Source organism: Zingiber officinale, chromosome 1A, assembly GCF_018446385.1.
Source record: "Zingiber officinale cultivar Zhangliang chromosome 1A, Zo_v1.1, whole genome shotgun sequence".
In the NCBI taxonomy this organism is placed as follows: domain Eukaryota; kingdom Viridiplantae; phylum Streptophyta; class Magnoliopsida; order Zingiberales; family Zingiberaceae; genus Zingiber; species Zingiber officinale.
The window spans coordinates 103,776,686-103,796,112 of NC_055987.1; the positions used below are offsets into that span (position 1 = coordinate 103,776,686).

At 36.3% G+C, this 19,427-nt stretch overlaps 1 protein-coding gene across 1 annotated transcript; it reads left to right on the forward strand.

Annotated features, from left to right (window-relative positions):
* Positions 1-1,709: 1,709 nt before the first annotated feature.
* Positions 1,710-3,885, forward strand: LOC122001034. The gene is made up of 6 exons (XM_042555593.1): positions 1,710-2,163; positions 2,376-2,592; positions 2,908-3,005; positions 3,051-3,112; positions 3,227-3,692; positions 3,758-3,885. The coding sequence occupies exons 1-6, from the start codon at positions 1,710-1,712 to the stop codon at positions 3,883-3,885; spliced, it is 1,425 nt and encodes a 474-aa protein (XP_042411527.1).
* Positions 3,886-19,427: the final 15,542 nt, after the last annotated feature.

A 19,427-nucleotide genomic window follows, 5' to 3' on the forward strand; every position in this document is an offset into this window, starting at 1 on the left:
AAAAGCTAGAGAATTTCAAGACCTTGTGAATTTATTTAGCAAAGTGGAGGTGAATGTGCCTTTGTTGACAATGATCAAGCAAATTCCAAAATATGCTATGTTTCTCAAGGATTTATGTGTCCACAAAAAGAAATTGAAGGGGAATGAATTGATCAGCATGGGAAAGAATGTTTCAACCCTTATTCAGCCAGTTCCAAAAAAATATGAAGATCCTGGAGTGTTCACTATGACTTGTGAGATTGGAAGTTGTGTTTTCGAAGATGCTATGTTGAATTTAGGAGCATCAATCAATATGATGCCAAAGTCAGTCTTTCAAACACTTGGAATTGGTCCTCTACAGCAGACAGGAATTATTATTCAGTTAGCTGACCGTAGCCAAGCTCATCTTGCTGGAGTGATTGAAGATGTGTTGGTGAAGGTGAGAGAACTTATTTTTCCTGTAGATTCTACATCCTGGATATGGAGGGAGATTTACTTGCAAATAGATCACCACTCATTCTTGGTAGACCATTCCTGAAGACTGCAAGAACAAAGATTGATGTACATGTAGGAACATTATCAATGGAGTTTACAGATACAATGGTTTAGTTTAGTTTATTTGATGCTATGAAGCATCGGTCAGAGGACCACTCTATTCTTAGCATTGATATATCAAATGAGTTGACTAGCATGGACTTGATTTCTCGATTTGTGTCTCGGCTGGATATTTCTGAGAGTGACGAATGCAAATATGATTCTGAGGTCTCTGCTGATGTTGATGGTAATTTTGAAGCAGTTGAGTTGAGGCCTATCTGTGGTACATTTTCGTTGAAGGGTGAATATTTAGGTGTAGGGGATTGCACAGTGGAAGCAATATCTAAAGAATCACATTTTTTGATTGAATTGTCACCTGAATCAGGAAATGGTGATATGTAAATGTAGGGGATTGCACAAAGGAAGCAATACTCCAAGAATCACTACAGTCAGTTATTGATGAGCAACAACCAGAGTTGAAGGCCCTACCTAAACAACTTAAGTATGCATTTTTAGGAGAAGAACAGTAGCTACCCATTATTATAGCCCAGAATTTAGAGCCAGAGCAAGAATAGAGATTATTAGGAATTCTGAGACAACATAGGAAAGCTATGGGGTGGACACTTGTTGATATTCCTGGTATCAGTCCTTCTATTTGCATGCACCGGATTTATTTAAAGGAGGATGTGAAACCAGTGAGACAACCACAGAGAAGACTTAACCCAATGATACTCAATGTTGTAAAGAAAGAGGTGACTCAACTTTTACAGGCTAGCATTATTTACCCTATTTATAATAGTAAATGGGTAAGTCCGATCCATATGGTTCCCAAGAAGTCAGGCATTACAGTGGTAGCTAATGAAGACAATGAGTTGGTGCCTACCAGAATTCAGAATTCATGGAGAGTTTGTGTGGACTATAAGAAACTGAATCAGGCTAGCAGAAAGGACCACTACCCATTGCCTTTTATTGATCAGATGTTGGAGATATTGGCAAGGAAGTCTCACTATTGCTTCCTTGATGGATATACAGGATATTTTCATATTTGCATCGCTCTTGAGGATCAATAGAAGACCACCTTCACTTGCCCCTTTGGAACATTCGCTTACAGACGTATGCCATTCGGACTTTACAACACACCAAGGACCTTCCAGCGATGTATGGTAAGCATTTTTGGTGATTTATTAGAGCATTACATGGAGGTTTTCATGGATGACTTTTTGGTTTACGGTTCATCTTTCGATGCATGTTTGGAAAATTTATCTCGAGTTTTGAGTCATTGCATTGAGATAGATTTGGTTTTAAATTTTGATAAATGCCACTTCATGGTTGAGCATGGAATTGTTCTAGGTCATATAGTCTCTAGGAAAGATATTGAGGTAGATCCTGCTAAAATTAGTGTTATATCTTCTTTATCTTACCCCGCATGCGTGCGGGAGGTTCGAGCTTTCCTTGGTCATGCAGGTTTCTATAGGAGATTTATACGAGACTTCAGCAAAATTGCTCTTCCATTGACTCAGTTACTGCAGAAGGATGTGACTTTCCATTTTGATCAGAAGTGCAGAGAGGCTTATGAGAAGCTGAAAGAAGCTCTTGTTACAGCACCCATCATTAGCCCACCAGATTGGAGCCTTCCTTTTGAGTTGATGTGTGATGCTTCAAATTATGCAATGGGAGCTGTACTTGTACAGAGAGTGGATGAAGCACCACACGTTATTTGCTACGCTTCCAAGACTTTGGATGCTGCACAAGCAAACTACACCATAACAAAAAAAGAGCTTCTTTCTATTGTTTTTTTACTTTGGATAAATTCAGATCATACTTGTTGTGTTCTCATGTAATTGTATTTTCTGATCATGCAGCTTTGAAGTACCTCCTCAAGAATCCAGATGCAAAACCTAGGTTGATCAGATGGATGCTTCTTCTCCAAGAATTCGACGTGGAGATACGTGATAGGAGTGGAAGGGATAACCTAGTGGCAGATCACCTGAGCAGGATCGAGGGAGAATTTGACCACACAGATATTGCTGATGAATTTCCAGATGAGCACTTCCTACAGCTGCATAGTGAGCCACCATGGTATGCAGATTTGGTTAATTTTTTAGTAGCACATGTTTATCCCACACAATTTTCAAAATCTTAAAAAGATAAATTAAAAACTGATTCAAAATTCTATGTGTGGGATGATCCTTGCTTGTGGAAGTTTTGTAGTGATCAGATCATTAAGAGATGTATTCTTGATTATGAGTTTCATTCTGTGCTTACTCTTTGCCATTCATTAGCATGTGGTGGGCATTTTGGACCCCAGAGAACTGCTAGGAAAGTGTTAGAGTGTGGATTATATTGACCCACCCTATTTCATGATGCATATGTCTTTTATAAATCATGTAATAGGTGTCAGCGAACTGGAAACATAGGCCCTAGGAATGAAATGCCCCAACAAACTATGTTGTTTTGTGAAATTTTTGATGTTTGTGGAATTGATTTTATGGGTTCATTTCCTATCTCTTATGGATTTCTATACATTTTATTGGCAGTTGATTATGTTTCTAAATGGGTGGAGCCCATTCCCACCAGGACTGATGATTCTTCAGTGGTTGTTAGTTTTGTCAGGTCACACATCTTTTGCAGGTTTGGAGTACCCAGGGTGATCATCAGTGATCAAGGGTCTCACTTTTGTAACAGACACATGAAAGCTTTGATGAGAAAATAGGGGGTTGTGCACAAGATTTCTACTCTCTACCACACTCAGACAAATGGGCAAGATGAAGTGTCTAATAGGGAAGTTAAATCAATTCTTGAAAAGACTCTGGGATCTGACAGGAAGGATTGGAGCAAAAGGCTTGATGATGCATTATGGGCTTATAGAACTGCTTTCAAGACCCCTATAGGAATGTCTCCATTCAGAATTGTGTATGGAAAAGCTTGCCATCTTCCAGTTGAGATTGAGCATAGGGCATATTGGGCAGTAAAAGCATGCAACTTCGATACTAGCACTACTGGAGAGGAAAGGAAATTGCAACTTCAAGAACTTGAGGAGATTAGATTGGAAGCCTATGAGAATTCACAGATTTACAAGGAAAAGATTAAGAACTTTCATGACAAGCACATTGTGGTAAAAGAATTCAAAATTGGTGATAAAGTGCTTTTGTATAAGTCACGTCTGAAATTAATTAAGGGTAAGTTGAGATCCAGATGGGAGGGTCCTTTTGTGTTACTAATATTTTTCCATATGGTGTGATAGAGATACAGGAAGTTGCTACTGGTCAAACGTTCAAAGTGAATGGTCACCGACTCAAGAAATTTCATGAGGGAGTTAACGTGCTAGAGGTGGACAGATTGGACCATATGGATGCCATTTACCCAACTTGAAGTGGAGTGTGTTCCATCTTATCTTTTACTTGTCATTTGTAGATATCCATTCCTTTACTTTCTTGCAAGAATAACTCCTTGGTTTTATGCTTACGATAATGCTGATTTCAGTTTTTGAAAATAAATCCTTCATTGTAGATATCATTTCTTTATGCTTGGTCATTTTCATTTCATTTCCGCAAAGAAGTTTTGGGTTTAGGAATAAATTGTACCCCCTTTATACTTCTTGATATCATTTTAGAGATTTTAAAAGCAAGTTAAATTTGAATGTTAAGTTTTGGGACTATGTTGCTGAATGGATTTTAAAATTACATGAGGTTAAGACTTAGTGATGAATTCTAGATTGATGAAGTGAATGATAACTTTTTCTTACCTAGTGAGGGTTGAGCCTAATTTTGTGATGCACTTGTGGTTTTTGTCACTTTAGAACTTGCTTAAGTCTTTTAAAAGCCACTTGACTAGAGATTGAGTTATCTTTATGAAGGTTATTCAATTTTCACATTTCCCACAAGTTATCTTTGCTACTTTTTTTTGCATGAATCATCATATCTTTATCTTTTCTCATGTTTTACTATTTCTGGATGTGGATACTTGGGATATTATGTGATGATCTTATTTTGGTCGGGACGGACAAAAGAACAAGTGTGGGGGAAGTGTTAAGTGTTTAGTGTTTTGAGCTTTGGACTATTCTTCGGAAATTCAATGTGTTACAAGATGAACTTCAGAAAAGATTTAGTGCAATGGACATTAAATGTGAAATGCAGGTTGCAATTCGGAAATGATTCAGGAAATTGTACAAATGACAGGTTAATGAAGATTACTGAATTTAGGAAACATCACTGGATTTTAAATTCGCAGAAATTTGCAGAAAGGTTATAAAATGAAGAATGAAACAAAGAAGTGGATAAACAGATTGGTATTCAAATTTAAAGTTTTTATCAAAATTATATCAGAAATAAAGAGAAATTATTGTTGGAACAGTAAGTCCTCAAGGTCCTATTTAGTGCCAATCTTATGTGCTGATTCTGAACAGTAAGCACTGGAATTCAACTTTGTATTGATTCTGTACTAAATACAACTCTTTGTGAAGTTGAAGTCTCCACGTTACAAACTGAAATTTCCTTAATTTACAAATTCTGAAATTTTATTCAGGAAGGGCTTAAGGAATGAGTTCAAACCATGAATTCCTGTAAATCTAGAATTCTGAAATTGCACTAAACCTTTTAATAGATGTTATGAATCTAAAACAAGATGGAAATGAAGCTATTATTTGATTAAATGATTGTAAAGTCTTATAGAAATAAACCGTTGAAGCTTGAAGTGAGAAAGCAGTAACATCAGATTTGGATATCAAGTGTACCAATATGAAAATTCAGAATTCTGTGAGGTAAATGCAGAAACTATGCAAATCTGTAAAAGCTGAGAGCTGTCCAGTGCACTTGTAATGTATTCCTTTTTACATGAATATCAAGTGTTAAGGAAATGGAATGGGATAAGTGAGATCAAATTGGAGAGGCAATGTTACGAATCCTGAGTTAGAAGCAAATGTAGAAATGCAGAAATTACAGGAGCTGGAAATTGAAATTCAATGAAGTTGTGTCAAAGTTTAAGTTGTGTCAAAGTTTGAATTGATCCGTCTAAGCTATATCAGAATGTGAATCAAGCTATTATTGAGTGAATCTTAAATGAAACAATCTAGAGGGATATTAGATTAAAGCTTGATCAGAAATACGAAATCAGAACAGATGATGAGATGATTGAAATTGGAACTGTGAAGTTAAGCTGCTCAAAATATGAAAATGGGAATTAAGATTGGAACTCCAACTGAATTTAACCAAATTAATGAAGAAGCATAAAAGGCTTTGATTCTTGAAATGTCAAGTCATTCAATTTTGAAACAGAAACATAATGTAAAAGCTGTAGAATGCTAAAATGGAAATCTGGAAAACTGAATTATTTGAGGCTGCTGTTGGAGTTTATTAGTGTGCCAATTTTCTTGGACCAGATTCCTATTGTAAGCTTAGTTTCTGATTTAAAAGAATGCAAAGAATAGAAATGGAATCCAGGTCATGTTTTGCTGGAAATGAAGTTGTAAATGCTGAATCAAACTACTGGATTGGAATATGAAAATAACCCGATTGCTGGAATTTGAGTTGAAAAAAAATGCTGAAAGGTTATGTTTGTGTAGTACATTAAGTCCTTGTTGGATTTCAAGCCAGAAGTGAATTCTAGAGATAAGGTGAGATCAAAATATAAAAAAGAAATGGTATTAAGTTTGAAGCTGGAATCTCTACAAAGCAGGAATGCAGATTTGAATTGTAGGGTTGTGCCAACCTGAATTTCAATGTGTTTGAGTTGGAATGAACAGAATTTAAGTTGTTGTTTATTGAATGCTCAATAAGATGTTTTATGGAGTTTTAAATTTCAAATATTGGTCAGAGAATTCAAGGCAATCTAAAACATTGAAACTGAGAGGACTAGAATGCAGAATTAGCTGAAATCATGCAATTTCTGAATTAGGCAGAACTGAAACCAACTAGATTCTGAGAATAACTCAGAGCAAATAAGTTGAATTAAGTGCTTGAGCACTGATTAAATTGATCAGTGTGTTCAGGGAAAGGAACATAGAGTAGTGCGGAAGTCAAAGTTTAGGAACATTAGAAGTCAGATTTAAGATGTAGAGTTTGATGCCATGGTCAAAAGTCATCACGTAGCATTCCAGTTCCATGTCTTCGTCTTCCACCTTCACTTGTACCTTTGTTTTTCTCACTATTTTTCCAAACACTAACTCTTTCATTTACATATGATTTTGCTTTCCTTTAAAATTGTAATAGATCTTCATAATTTTGCATCTTAATATCTGTAGTAGTGGTGAAAATTAGATGAGAAGAAAGCATATGGTAGTGCTTATGCCATGAGTAGCTTGAGTGATCTCTACCATTCCAAGAAATTGAAGTTAGGATGAGAGTCACTAAAAATTACCTTGTGAGAATTAGATGTGTTATCATTTTCATTTTATTCATGATGGATGAGATTATTATGTGTTAAACCAAGGTAAGAATGGAGTTCATGATAGCTTGAGTTGTTGAAACTTAATATCCTAGATAGCTTGCTTTAATCATTTTCTAACATGAAGGAGAATTGTTAGGGGATACCACATTAGTTATTTCCTTAGTTGGTTTACTTGTACGAGACACACAAGAATAAGTGTGGGGGATTTGATAACTCATTTATTTGAGCTCATTTCTTGGTTGATATGGCGACTAATTAGCTAATTTTATTTGCTACTTGACACAATTTAGATTGTTTGTAAATTGAGAATTGTTTGGAGCTAAATTTCATTTCATTTCTTAAATCATGATATATTCCTCACCATTTGAATTGGGTCTTGTAGGATATAGGAATTGATACATGATTCAAGTGAAGCCCAATCAACTCAAGAGGAATTCAACCAAGTGGAGAAGACCAGGATTTAACCTAATTCTGGTTCAATTGGACCAAGGTATAAATACCAGAAAACTCACGGATGAACAGTGGTTGCGCCTACTGTTCATCATGCTAAATCCTTCTCCTTCCGCGTTTTCTCTTCATCGCAACTCCCATTCTTCTTCCTCAAGCTACACGGTAATTGCGGAAGCTTAGGGAAACTACTGGGCGACATTATTGTAGCTGGAATCTCGTTAGAGAGTCTCGACAGTGAGGTGGACGCAGATCTGAGCTCTCCGGTCATTTCCGCCAGATTTGCTAGATGCAGTGAGGAAAGCAAATTTGGTGTTCCATTCTTCAATGGCGATCATTGGAGGGGTTCTGATTTGGTGGTTTCCAATAGCCTCTCCATTCATCACATAACCTCGCAAATCCTCAATCAGCTTTGATCTGCAGATTCCAAATTTTCTGTGTTTTCAACCTTGGTTTGGTCCTGATTTCAGCATCAAAGAGGGTTTCTTTGGTGAAGTTTGTAAGATCAAATTGAGCCCAAGTTCAAAAGTTTCCTTAATCTTCTCCTCTGATTTCTGGAGCCGCAGATTTCATTTCCAGTCTCTTGTGTGACGACAAGAGGGTGTGGTTAGACGAATGATTTGGATTAAGTGTGGATAGTTTACTTTAAGTAGTTCCTTTATTCCTGCATCTTTTTTTGAGCAATTTTCTGTTCTTGAAACCTTGGTATTGCATTTATGCTTTCTGAAAATTTAGATTCTGCAATTTTGTTCTTTGTTTAATTCAGAAAATTCTATTTTTGGAAATAGCAATTCTTAGTGTTCATTCTGTTTTCAACTTTGCTGTTCATTGCTGAAATTTTCTACAAATTCTAGTTGAGTTGTGTTGATCTTAAGCTTGGTTGCTTTTCTAATTACTTTAGGATAAGTATCCTTTCCTTGTTAAGAAATTTAGCTTTCTTGTTGAATTTAAATTCTGCTTTAGATTAGATTTAGATAATTTTCTTCTCTTTTACTGGTTTGCATTTTGATTTTAATCTAGGATTTAGTTCAAAATACCACAACACCACTTTTAAGAAGAAAACCCAAAAAGAACCCAAGAAGAGATTTTAATCTTTATCAAGCACTCTCCTACTAGGTGTTGGTTGATCTTAGGAATATCGTACCGGTTCCACTGTACAAAAATTTTGTACAAGTGTTGAACCTTTCCTAACAAACTATTATGTTCTTTAGAAATTAAATTCGGAATCATAAACAGAACTTAACATTATTAATTCCAAATTTAACTTATCTGTTCTTAGTGGTTTAGACTTGGATCACAAACGATGCTTAACATTATTGATCCAAATCCACCCATGTTACAAATTCAATTAAATATTAATTTCAGAAATCGGCTTCCAGGTTAAACATGGCAGGCACTAGGCATTCTTGGATATGGGAGCAACCACCACTTCCTAGACAAAGCCTTTCAATGAAATATAATATTTAATTTCCTTATATAACCCTAGGTTTAACCAAAAAGAACAATCGAATCACAAATTTGAAAAAAAAGTACAAACTCGAATCACAAATTTGAAACCTAGAATTATATGCCTCTTGTGTTTGGAATTCATACAAAGAAAACTAGTATGATGCGGAAGATAATTACTAGTTATACATTTCTTTGTAAGCAACAACCTCTTGATCTTCTACCGTATTCCTCTTCTTATCTCGGACGTTGTGTGGGCAATGATCTACCGAGATGAGAACCACCCAAACCCTTCTTCTTCCTTCTTGCAAGTTTTGGCCAAGCTCCTCTCTATGAGATGATGAGTTTCGGCCACCACCACCAAGCTCCAAGGGATGCTAGAAACAAAGCCTCCTTTCTCTCCTTCTCCTCCAAGCAAGATTCGGCCACCACCACAAAGCTCCAAGGGATGATGCTGCCGGCCACCAAAGAAGAAGAGAAGAGGAGAAGCAAAGGAGCAAGGGCCGGCCACCACCAAGGAAAAAGGGAGAAACTATAGAAGATAGGTTGTAAGGTGAGGCACCTCTACCCCCTCTTTTATATTCCTTGGTTTTGGTAAATAAGAAAATTTAAATAAAAACTTCCTTAATTTCTTTGCCATGAAAAGGAAAATTTAATTTATTAAAAACAATTTCCTTTTCTTAAATCAACATGGCCGACCACCTCATAGCTCCAAGGAAGGAAAGTTTTAATAACACAAGAATTAAAACTTCCTAATTTGTTTCTGGAAATTTTTAAAATAAAAATTTCTCTAATAATTTTCCCTTTATAGTTGGTTATAAAAGGAAATTTTATAAATTAAAATCTCTCTTTTAAAACATGTGGATGATTTTCAAAAAGAAAAGTTTTCTTCAAAATTAAAATCTTCCCTTTAACTACAAATAAGGAAAGATATCTAATCTTTCTCTTAATCTTTTGTAGAAAACTATAAAAGAAAATATTTAATTTTTAAACTCTTATTTTAAATCATTGCTTCCACATAAGGAGAGATTTTTAAATAAAATAAAATCCTTTTAATATGGTCGGCCAATTAAGCTTGGCCTCCAAGCCATGGCTGGCCACTTAACTTGGCTTAATCCTTTGGCTTGGCCGGCCCAAGCTTGGACTCCAAGCTTGCTTGGCCGACCACCTAAGGGTGGGTAGGAAGGTGTGTATAATTTTCTATATACAAGAGACTATGATAGGGACTGAGAGGAGGAATTGGTCCTTTTCATGGAAAAAGAATTAAGGAAGTTTTTATTTAAATTTCCTTATTTGCCAAGCCAAAGGATTATAAAAGAGGGGGTAGAGGTGCCTTCATGGCTAACGACTCTATTCTTTTCTTCCTCTCTTTTTCTCCTTGGTGTGGCCGGCCCTAGAGGTTTTCCCTCTCCTCTTCTCTTCCTCTTTAGTGGCCAGTTTCATCTTCTCTTGGAGCTCTTGTTGATGGCCGGATCTAGCTAGGAGAAGGAGAGAAAGGAGGTTTTGTTTCTAACATCTCTTGGAGCTTGGTGGTGGTGGCCGGACCTCTACTTCTCTTGGAGAATTGTGGTGGCCGAATCTTTCTTGGAGAAGAAGGTGGCTTAGGTGGATTCTCATCTCGGAAGATCGTTGCCCACACAACGTCCGAGATTAGAAGAGGAATACGATAGAAGATCAAGAGGTTATTTTTGCTTACAAAGAAAGGTATAACTAGTAATTATTTTCCGCATCATACTAGTTTTCTTTGTATAGTTATTTTTGGAAATACCAAACACAAGAGGCATATGATTCTAGAGTTTTCGGATTTGTTTTGAATTTGTGTTTCTTTTGTTTTATTTTTTGAATTTGTGATTCGATTATTCTTTTTGGTTAACCTAGAGTTATTTAAGGAAATTAAATATTAGCTTTCCTTAAAAGGCTTTGTCTAGGCGGTGGTGGATGCTCCCATACCCAAGAAAGCCATGTGCCTCGCCATGCAGTCCTGGAAGCTAATTTTAGAAATTAATATTTAATGGAATTAATAACATAGGTGGATTTGGATCAATAGTGTTAAGTTCCGCTTGCGATCCAAATCTAAACCATCAAGAACAGATAAGTTAAATTTGGAATCAATGATGTTAAGTTCTGTCTGCGATTCTTAATTTAACTTCTAAAGAACACAATATGTTATTTAAGGAAAGGTTCGACACTTGTAAAAAATTTTAGTACAGTGGAACCAGTACGATTTTCCTAGGACTAACCAACACTTCTAGAGACAATAACTTTTGATTCGGAACTTGAAATCTGATTTTGTCAATGGCCATGCGTGCAAAATTCGAAGATCTACGTATGTATGTCTCTACAACATAGAGTTAGCACACAAGAATAATATAAAATAGATATAAAATAGTTTTGGCATTCTTAGTGCTATTTGGTCCTGACTTTTAGATTTTCCATGAAACCCTAGGTTGGACTGACGCTTACTATCCCTTCAAGAGAACGTACCCTCACCTACTCCACTCAGGAGAGTTTACCTCACATGCCAAACATCTGATTCTCCAAACTTGTTTGGACTTCCTACTCGGAATCAAATCCTCTAACCCCTAGAACTTCCTCTCGATGTCCGATCCTCTAGACCCATCAACCTGCTAGACGTCTGGTTCTCCAAACCTTCTAGACTTCCTGCCTGGTGTGCTTTATCTATCAAGTCTTCTTACCCAATCCCACTAATCAGGACTTCTTTGCCTAGCCTTAACTAAGGCTTTCCCTTTGCCTTGTATCCACTAGGACTTTTGTCTTTGCCTAGTATCCAGTCAATTTGATCTACTATGAATTTCTGGTTGAGCTACTGATAATTAACATTTTTTGATATTATTTTAGCCCTTATACTTAATATTTTCTTATCCTCTTGTTCAATTAAATATTGTTTAATACCATGATTTACAAATTTGGATATAGTTTGGAACTTGTTATAATTTCTATCAAATTTTGGCATTATTCATGATTGTTGTAGGAAATCAAAGATAAGCCATGAAGTTGATTAAACCAAACCAATATCTAGCCCAAGAAGTTCATTAAAGAAGAAGCAAGGTTCACTTGAGAGTGGGTTCAATTCAATTGGAGATGATTGACATTCAATTTGATTCCAACCCATTTCATAAAGCCAACCCATTGAGCCTGACCCAAGTCAAATCCTCTCACCAAAACCCTAAAATTCCCACTAAACTAGACCCAAACCAGATGCAATTCAGGTTCAACCAAGGGTATAAAAAACTAAAAATTCATGAATGAACAATGGCTACGCGTACTGTTCATCACCAATTTTCTGTATCGCCATTCTCCTTTGTAGCTCCCATTCTCATTTTCTTCCTCCTTCTCAAGCTACACAATCATTATTAGAAGTTCAAGGCAACTACTGGGCGATGTTTGTGCTTCTAGAATCTTGCCGAAGAGGATTTCTTTGGCGAGTTTGCTTATTTTTGAACACTCACTACATTTTCTACTACATCTCAGCATCTTTTTCATTCCTTTATCAACAATCATCGAAGGGGTTCTCTGGTGATTCTTGGCAATTCTCAACATCATTCCACTCATCCACAACTCCACATTCCTTCAATTAGTTTAGAAATCTATATTCTAAAATTTTACAACTTTCAGTTTCAGTTTAAATTTATTTTCATCATTGGAGATGGTTTCTTTGGTGAAGTTTACAAGTTCAGATTGAATCCATGTTCAAGAGATTTCTTCTTATTTTTCATTGATTTCCAAAGAAGAGGGTTTCTTCTTTGGCACTTGTGTGACGGCAAGGATGTGTGACTTGTGAAGTTGGTTGTATTTGAATGTGGATAATTTAGTTTTAATTTTGCATTTCTTGCTAATTTTGAATAAAACTTGTTACATTTGATTAGTTTGATTCATAATCTTAGTTTTTCTTTAGTTGCATTTTGATTCTTATTAATTAGTTTATTTGTTACTTTAGTTCCAATTAGCTTTGTTTCTTGTTAATGAGTAGCTTAGATTACTTGTTGGATGTTAAGTTTTTAGTTGCAATTAGGGTTTGTTGTTTGCAAAAGATCAGATTTAGTTTAAGTATAATTGTCTTTTCTTTTCTGCATTTTGTTTCTTAATCTTGGACTAAACAAAATCCAAAACCCATTTTCATATAAAACCCCTAAAAACATAGCTTATGATCTTCTTTATATAAAACAAATGATCTTCTTTATATAAAACAAACATCCTATTGTTAGTTCCTTAAGAGATTCGACCTTGGACTCTATATTATATCATTATTGTTTAGTTGAGGGGTTTCATTGATTATAAATTGTTAATTTAGTTTGCACTTGTGACATTAATAATGAGTCCATCAAATTTTGGTGTCATTGCCAAGAACTAGTAGTGTTTGTTTGTGTTGGGGTTGCAAGATTTCAAATATAGTCCCACATTAGTAACGCATGGGAAAGATAATGGGTTTATAAGAAAAAGATATCTCCATTGACATGAGGTCTTTTGGGTAGAGCCCAAGAGCAAAACCATGAGGGCTTAGGCCCAAAGTGGACAATATCATATCATTATGTAGATATCTAAATTCTTTTCGATCCTTCAATTGGTATCAGAGCGAAGTCACTCTTCACTGCACTAACCGCCGAAAGAAGCATGCGCCAGAGCCATGATCCAGATTGAACCATGTAGGTGAAACCTTGAACAAAGTAGGGGAGTCCCTAAGCAGGTCAAGGTGACCCGATGCTCGAAGGAAGGTCCTTAGTAGGTCAAGAGTGCCCCGATCCTTGAGGGGGACCCTGTGGTCCTTTGTTTGAGGGGGGATTGTTAGGGTTGCAAGATTGTAAACATAGTCTCACATTGAAAACACGTGGGAAAGATCATGGGTTTATAAAAAAAAGATATCTCCATTAGCATGAAGACTTTTGGGTAGAGCCCAAGAGCAAAACCATGAGGGCTTAGGCCTAAAGTGGACAATATCATATCATTATAGAGATACCTAAATTTTTTTCGATCATTTAGTTTGTTTTTAGATTGTGCATAGTTTTATCTTTTCTTTGTTTCCATTTTCTTGATTTAATTGTCTATTTACTTGTGTTCTAATTATTGATTCTATTGTATGACCAAGTCTTCATGTGATAAGTTACTTGATCTTGATCCAGAGATTGAGAGGACTTTTAGAGTTCTGAGGATTTAGGAGAGGCTAGAAATTTTTGAAAGTAGTTTTCAAGATTTAGATACTTCAATGGCAGAGAACAATCTAACTATGAAGGAGCTTGCAGCTCCTGATATGGTCTACAAGTATTCTTGCATTACTTATCCAGACTTGGTAGTAGATTTTGAGCTCATATCAGGTTTAATTCATTTACTTCCCAAGTTTCAAGGTTTATCAGGAGAAGATCCTAACAGGAATTTGCATGAGTTTCATGTGGTTTGATCCACTATGAAACCACAGGGCATTTCAGAGGAGGATATCAAGTTGAGAGCCTTCCTATTTTCCTTTTCAGGAGTAGCAAAAGAATGGTTATATTATCTTTCAGTTGGATTCATTACAAGTTGGATTGATATGAAGAGGGCATTTTAGAGAAATACTTTCCAACATCTAGAACTACGACTATAAGAAAGAGCATTTGCAACATTCAATAAGTTATGGGGGGAGACTATTTACGACTATTGGGAAAGATTCAAGAAATTATATTCAAGTTATCCTCAACATCAAATAAGTGACCAGTTTTTTATCCAGTACTTCTATAAAGGATTACTCCCCATGGATAGGAGTATGATTGATGCAGTAGCTAGAGGAGCTTTGGTTAACAAGACTCCAGAACAAGCTAGAGAGCTTATTGTAAATATAGTAGAAAATTCTCAACAATTTAAGAGTAGAGCACTACTACAAGAGGAGTTGGTGAAGCTCAGTTCGTATCTAATGAGCAAAAGGAGATCAAGAGTTCATTGTTGGAGTTGACGTCTTTAGTCAAACAAAGACATTGAATAGTGCTAGCCAAACTTCGGCTTTTCCAGTTCAAGTGATGAGGGTTTGTGTCATTTATTTTAGTCAAGATCATACTTCAGATTAATGTCCAAATCTCTATCAAGATGAATCATTGGAAGCTATTTCTAGACCTTAATTCTAACAAAGATATGACCCTAATTCACCCACATACAATCTGGGTTGGAAGGATCATCCTAATTTGTGATATGGGAATTCATTCTACCAACAACCACCTCCAAATCAGAATTTGTAAAATTTCCAGCAACCTTCACAAAGTTTCTAGCAATCTAATGCTCCAAATCACTTTCAACATCAACAATATCAGCCACTTGCTATTCAAAATGCTCCAAGCCAGTTTCAACAACAAAATCAATAATTTCAGCATCCTAATCAGTTTCAACAGCAACCTAATGCTTCATTCTAGCCATAATTTTAGTATCAACAAAATCTGCAAGCAACTTTTCAGCAACAATTTCAACCTACATAGAATTTTTAAAACTTTCAGTAACCTCCACAGAATTTTCAGTAACTCTATTCTTCATTTTCTTCTCAACTGAGACCCTACATGAATCAAAATAGCTACAACAGTTCTTATATTTCGAATTCACAACAACAACAACAAAATATGGAGAAATTAATACAACAACTCTGCAGCAATAAATTTTTATGCAGCAATAAATTGTTATGCAGCAGCAACAACATCAGCAAAGGACTTATTTAACTTTGGAGAACATTGAGAGATAAATTGGCTAGCTAGAAACCAGTATAAATCAAATGCAAGATCAAGGATTAAGTCAATTACCTTCACAAAAAACTTCGAACCCTAAAGGAAATGTTAGTGTATTGACTCTTCAAAGTGGCAAAATAATATTAGATTTAACTTGGAATTTTCAGGTTGGATCAGATTCAGTTTCACAAGTTCCAATTCCAACTACATTGAGTTCTGCACCTGCACCAGATTTTGTTCAAAACATTTCAAATTATAGCTTAAATCAATTTCAAGTTGATCAAGAAATTCCAGCTCAAAAACTAATACAAAACAACCCTACAAATTCAATTCTAGCAACAATTCCAACAACACTAAACAATGCAAATTCACATTCAGCTCCTTTCTCAGCTTCAAACCCAACTCAATAGAATTTTCAACAGGTACACACTTTAGTTCCAGGTTTAATTCATAAAAATTTTGTTCCACTTCAAGAAACTTCATCAAATTCACCTTCTAGTGCAATTGAAGATTTGGAGAAGGATTCACATCAGCAAGGTGCCAAAGTTAACATTCCATTACCTTTTCCTCAAAGAAAAGTTCAGCCAACAAAGAATGTGGAGGAAGATAAATATAGGGAGTTTCAAGACCTTGTGAATTTATTTAGTAAAGTGGAGGTGAATGTGCCTTTGTTTACTATGATCAAGCAAATTTTAAAATATGCCAACACTACAACAAAAATGTTAAAAGACAACACCCCTACGACAACGATTTTAAGAGAAAGCGTTGCATATTTGCTCAAAGACAACGGTTTTTGCCAAAACTGTTGTCTTTGAACTCCCTATTAAATATAAAAGACAACGGTTTTGGGAAAACTGTTGTCATTGAGCGATTTCTTTTTGAATTAACAACACTTTTTATAACGGTTTTCTAAAACCGTTGTCTTTAAGCGCTTTTTTTAGGGGCTACGACAACAGTTTTAATAAAACCGTTGTCTTTGGCTTTATTCGTTTCATCATTTCTCCTCGCAGTTTTGCTTTCCCTCTCTGCAAAAATATTTTCGCACCGTGTTTTCCCCTTAGCATTCCCGAACCCAAAGCCATTTTTCTTTCCTCTCCTCGACTATCTCTTCACGCCATGACACCAAATGGAGCACTTGCGCGAGATTTGCAAGTGCCTCAAAACTCTAGTCGACTTCCTCCTCTGCCATTGCGATAGCCTTCCGTAGCACGACCCCAAGCCATGGGATCCTCCCTTCGATCTATCGCAGCCGAAGCTCGATCCGCCTCTCGCCGTCTTCCTCTTCTCCTATGCAGTAGCAAAATCGTACCCGAGTGGTGTCGGAGTGGCGGAATCCCTAAAGCGGCATCAACACCTCGTCACGCCCGATGGCGGCCGTAGAGCAGCCACCGAAGAAGAGGAAGATTTACGAGGCAATATTGGAGCACCGCACCCCTCCACCTCCGTAGAAGACCTTCGTCTCGTCCCCTCCCCCACCCCCTTCGCAGGAGGAAATTATCCACGAGCGGAGGAACAAGGAGGAGATCAGGAATCTGGTAGATTGCTACCGAAGGATCAAGTTTTGCATTTCCCAGAAGGATTCTCGCCTCATGCTAGAACTTGAGCAGGCCTATCTGGCCCTAATGACCGCCTCCAGAGGTTCCATATCCCTCGCCCCCTCTTTTTCTTCTTTGATTTTCCTAAAAATACCTAAAGCTAAGAATCTTCTAAATAATGCTTGATCTTTGTGTATGCTTCCATTGTCACATCATCATTTTTTTCTGCACAAAAAGAAAATTAGCACTGACGTTCATTCAAAATTTCAACTCCAAAGGATCAATTATATTTCCTACTTACAATTGATAGAGACATCATTTCAGTTGTCGAAAGTATGTACTTCGTTAATTGTTGTCAAAGATCACATAAAATTGAGAAGAACTATATTACATCATGTTATCTCCATTTTCCTTGTTTACAAGTCGTTGTCCATTTCCTAACATTCCCTTACTCATCTGAAAATTCTTGGGCTTGTTTATATTGGAGAAGAATGGGAGAAAGGAAAAGAAAAGGCCCTCTTTATGTATTTGGTTAACAATAGAGAGTAGAAGAATTTGTGTTCCTCTGGTTGGATACCAAAGTGGTAGAAGGAATTGACATACGAAGATATGATTTATTTTTCTCCACCCAAATACTGATTTAAAAACTCAAGGGAAGATAAAGGCCAAGCGATACAAAAAAGTATTGGACCAGTGTTATCCTTTTTACTGTTCAATAAAGAATAAAGAACTTCTCTAGATTTTACTAATTTGATTTGCATTAGATTTTACTAATTTGATTTGATATGGGATTCACGAGATTGCATATTTGCGCTTGGATGAAATAATTTGATATGTTCTCCTATGTAACTTCAGATTTAGTATGTAGTCAATTTTGTTTCCTTCTCTTTTTGCTTATTGCCTGTGAGTTTTGTAGTCGGGAAGAAAAAAGACTAGGGAGCCCAAGGAGGAGAATGTGATGCTTGGGCCAACTGTATGGGAGGGGGAGCAAGTGTTCGGTGTTGCCCACATCTTTGCTTCTTTTAATGATACTTTCATTGTGAGTCAAATAAGTCCATTTTCTGATCTGTTGGTTTAGAAGGGGAATTAAAGCTTTGATTTTTCTCACCTATTTTGGGCTTGCAGCATGTTACAAATTTTGTCTGGGAGGGAAACACTTGTTTGTATTACAGGTATTAAGTTAATCTATATTTCTTTTTTCTTACTTTGCATATGGTTGTGAATTCTTTGCGATAGCGAGGGTTCAGATCATGGGAGCATGCACGACGGAGGCCAGGACGTGATCTGGAGTTCCAGATCTACTGATCTAGGTTACTTTCCATTTCTCGGTTTGTTTGCGTTACCAATTCCTTCTTTTATTTTGATTTGTTCACCTTCTTCCACCTGCTTGCGTCGCCGATCGAAGAAACTGATGTCATTCTGGGGTTTCTCCCCTATTTTTTTTTGTCGCATTCACCCTATAGAGATGGGATCTCTTTCCCATGAGAGAAAATATGATACCTTTGTTCCTCCCTCGTCTCCTTATGCGTTGAAGTACATTGAGCATCATGTATCCAAGTTGGACACACTTGCAAGCGTCGCCATAAAGTAAGGTGTTGAGGTAATTCGGATTTTTCTTTACTAAATGTTGATATTGTTTCAGAAATTAGGGGAAAAAGTTTCTTTTGATGAATATTGCTAAAAAAATCTTGGTTTTACTTATTTCTCTTGAATCCTAAATCAGTAAATGTGTGATAACTATTAGATGTTGCATTCTTTCTCTCCATTATGTAGTCCTTTGATTAATATTTGTCAATTTTCCATAATTTTTCACTTTTAGATCTTTCAAGCATCTAGTGACAAGTGCAGATTGGTTAGCACTGAGAATGTTCTCTTTTGTTTATGAAAGATTGCAGATATCAAGAGAACTAATGGTTTAACAACAGATCTTCAATGGTTTGCTCACAAAATATTACTTATTCCTCTTTTTGGAAGACAACCACCATCTACTCCAATTCAGTGTAATGGTTCTCTCGATGATAGGTACTTTTTGCCATCATATTTTATGAGGATTAGTTTAAAGACAAATTAACTGTTTTTAGGTAGTAATCAACAATTGATGAATTCCCCTAGGATTAATAAAAGGGTATCTTGCAATGAGCAAAAGGATCATGATTCTACACCATAATACCTGGTCTGCTATTCCTGATATTTGCAATGAGCAAAAGGATTATGAATTTTGGAGAGAGGAATGATCCTCTACACAAAAGAGAGAAGGTAATTGGTAAATAATGATATTATTCACTTTAATAAATCTATCTAGTTTCCATGCTTTAGTCTTGTTTCTTTGGTTGAGTAGGAAGTTCCAGAAGGTGCTCCTTACTATTTAGCTTGTTAGACATTCGTCATAAGTGGCACACTTGACAGG

Coding starts and splice junctions, on each gene's coding strand:
- LOC122001034 (XM_042555593.1), top strand. CDS start 1,710: ATGGAGGTTTTCATGGATGACTTTTTGGTTTACGGTTCATCTTTCGAT. Junction 2,593..2,907: donor CTGCATAGTGAGCCACCATG/GTATGCAGATTT, acceptor ATCATGTAATAG/GTGTCAGCGAACTGGAAACA. Junction 3,693..3,757: donor ACGTCTGAAATTAATTAAGG/GTAAGTTGAGAT, acceptor ATGGTGTGATAG/AGATACAGGAAGTTGCTACT.